The following is a 3254-nucleotide window of genomic DNA, read 5'->3' on the forward strand; positions in this document are numbered from 1 at the left end:
GTTTTCCTTGGTGTATTTTGGTTTGTTATAAATGGCTTCTGAATTTTACTTTCTTTTTGCAAGCTTGTAATTCATATTTATTATAAAATGTTTTAAATGTCAATGGACTTTGACAGGACATAATTTGAGTTTTTAAATATATTATTGGAGCTAGCTCTCACATAAGTACTTTTATTTTCTCTCTAAACAGATTATCCACTGGATTATAATACTGGGGAGGATAAATCATCAAAAAATCTTCTTGGTTCTGCTACAAGTGGGTATCTTGAGATTTTCCTGTTCACATTACTAAAGTGTTTCTCAACTTTTTCGTTCTGACATACATGGACATTTTGTTGTGGTATGGTTTAGAAGATGTCTTTTCCCTTGTTGAACTTTGGGCTTTTGAAAAGTATTTCTATAGAAATGAAATAGGAAGAGTGGATGAAAAGAAAGAGAAAATGGAAGCATTATAAAGGTATTTCTTATGCTCTAATTACGTACTCATATTTTAGGGCAAATTTCTTGTAGTGAAGAAAGGCTGTGAATTTCCTTGGGGAAAGAATTGCTAAAGAGGTTGTGCATCAGTGAAGTCCTAGCGAATGAGGATTTGTTATCTATGGGTATAGTTAGTTTTCTATTTAATTACAAAATATAAAAGCTGTTTTTATCCATAATACTATTGAGTAACAATAATGATACTACTACCAATAATACTCTTTGTAAACTAAAGAAACAATGACTAAGACACTTAGTGGCTTAGATTGTTGTCATTGCAAAGTAGTGTATGAACCTAGTGGTAGGCTGACTAAGGAGACTACTTAAAGACCATTACCCCTGGCACTTTATTTTTACTGGTAGAATGTGGGTAGGTATATTTTAATTTTATTTTTGGTTATTTGTGAAGAATGTAAAACTAACTGGAAGGAATTTTCTATTTGGAGATTAATAATTTAATTTAATAAAAATAAATCTTAGTAAAATAGGAGACTAGCTGCTTGTGCTTTTCACTTGTTGCTCTTAGTGAATTGAATTGCTCAAATACCAATGTTAGTATGAACATCGACTTTTTAACTTTTTAAGATATTCGACCAGTAGTGCATATAGTTATTTTGTACAACCTCAGTATATAGAGTTAAGAATTACTTCTCTTTCTTTTCATCTTTCCTTCCTGCCTTTTCCCTCCTTCTTTTGCTCTTTCTCTCCATAGAGGAGTATGGACTTCAGTAGACTTTTTAAGGGATGGGAGGAAGAGTGTTAAAAATACCTACAGAAAAAGAGTCCTTGATTACAAAGTCATATTACAAAGTATTATTCAACTTTGTTACATATTCAATATACTTTGTTTTACTTTATTGCTAGGGTTCTGACGTTTTAGATATTAGGGATTACTTTTTTTTTTTTTGAGACAGAGTCTCTCTCTGTCACCTAGGCTAGAGTGCTATGGCGTCAGCCAAGCTCACAGCAACCTCAAACTCCTGGGCTCAAGTGATCCATTTGCCTCAGCCTCCGGAGTAGCTGGGACTACAGGCATGCGCCACCATGCCCGGCTAATTTTTTTTCTATATGTTTTTAGCTGTCTGGCTAATTTCTTTCTATTTTTAGTAGAGATGGGGTCTTGCTCTTGCTCAGGCTGGTCTCGAACTGCTGATCTCGAGCGATCCTCCTGCCTCAGCTTCCCAGAGTGCTAGGATTACAAACATGAGCCACCGTGCCTGGCCTCACTGGTAACTTATAGGCTGGTTTTATATTTGTGGCTCAGATAAGATTCCACATTATAACTCTTAAATTATTTTGAGTCTTTATGCAAAAGATCATCTTCATAGTATTTCTATTTTGAAATCCAGATCATTTCTAGTCACTGAAGTCTTTAAAACAGTTCTGATTTCTTAGAATCTGATTCCTGGATCATTTTAATTGCAATATCCAATTATTGGACACAGTTATGCCTTTCACCTTTTGTATATTCAAATGAAATATTCTGTGTCCAAATATCAGTTTAAAATAAAGTAGACTTCTAAACACTGATACTACGTATTCCCTCTGCTTCCTCCACCAACTAATCAAGTAGTAATTATCACTCTTGAATTAGATTTAGACAAAACAGGAGAAATTTCTACTTCCCTCCTTCCTGCCCCCCTCCTTTTTTCTTTAAAATAGTAGCCATACTTTAAAGTAGTGTTTTGTTAATATTAATAATGTGATCTTTTGGAATGACAGCAGTTCTGATTTCTGTCCTTTCTTCTTTAAATGTGAGAACTTATAGCTGCTACCTAATTTCATCTTCTATGATTTTACTGTCTCTTTTTAAAGCATCTGTTAAATTGACTTTTCTAAATGGCTAAACTTGTAGTATTCTTAGTCTTAGCATAAAAATGCTAAATTCTATTTTGAAAATACAATTGATATTCTAAGTTAATAATTCAGGAGTTCAAAGAAATGATCATCTTCAATGCCTTTTAAAATGAGAACTAAAACAATTATTTAATGACCTTTTTGTATAGTATACTTTCTATAGTGTGAGGAGGAAAAAATGTTAAAAATCATTAGCTACATGATATAATTCTATTTAATTTTGCAGGTAAGACAACTCACATGTTATGAAATAGTTTTGAGAATCACTCTTTATACTAGCTACTTTGTTAACAATGAAAGAATATTTTATTGGCGGCATAAAAAAATGCCATGTAAAACTTTCTACCTTGTGCCTTTTATGGTGAGAGTATAGAGCATTTGGGTGATTAGTTTTATGAAAAAGCATCATTGGTAGAATTGAGTCTAGAAGCAAAAACACTCTGATTCTCATTTTATAGCAATAAATGTTATGTAAGTTTACCTGGGTTTTTCTTATCCTAAAAGAACTAAACTCAAATCTACAAACTACTTTTCAACAACTTACATTTTAAAAGTGCATTGATAAATAACTTCCACTTTTGTAAATTATATAACATAGCATACCAAAAATTCATTCTTTCTCTGAAACAGCGTATATACAATATTATGTAAGTACAAATATCATTTTATATTATGCTAATCTTTTTATATGTATATACAAAGAACATATGCATTATATATCTACATATGTATCAATATATAAATTCATATATAGATATATACATGTGTATATATGTATACACACACACACACAGACACACACATACCACATTTTCTTTATCTACTCATCAGTTGATGGTGCTTTCCTCTTAAAATTAATTTTTAAAACAAGGACTCTCACACCACTTCTTGTTTTGACCATTATGTCATCTAACCATGCT

At 31.9% G+C, this 3254-nt stretch overlaps 1 protein-coding gene across 1 annotated transcript in view; it reads left to right on the forward strand.

Annotated features, from left to right (window-relative positions):
• Positions 1-3254, forward strand: part of SUCO (SUN domain containing ossification factor) — a 173975-nt gene that overhangs the window by 112601 nt on the left and 58120 nt on the right. Inside the window, exon 18 of the mRNA XM_012657720.1 lies at positions 191-256. Coding sequence (XP_012513174.1) covers positions 191-256 — 66 coding nt within the window. The remainder of the gene's footprint in view (positions 1-190; positions 257-3254) is intronic.

The sequence above is a fragment of the Propithecus coquereli genome, unplaced genomic scaffold (assembly GCF_000956105.1).
Source record: "Propithecus coquereli isolate 6110/MARCELLA unplaced genomic scaffold, Pcoq_1.0 Scaffold56, whole genome shotgun sequence".
In the NCBI taxonomy this organism is placed as follows: domain Eukaryota; kingdom Metazoa; phylum Chordata; class Mammalia; order Primates; family Indriidae; genus Propithecus; species Propithecus coquereli.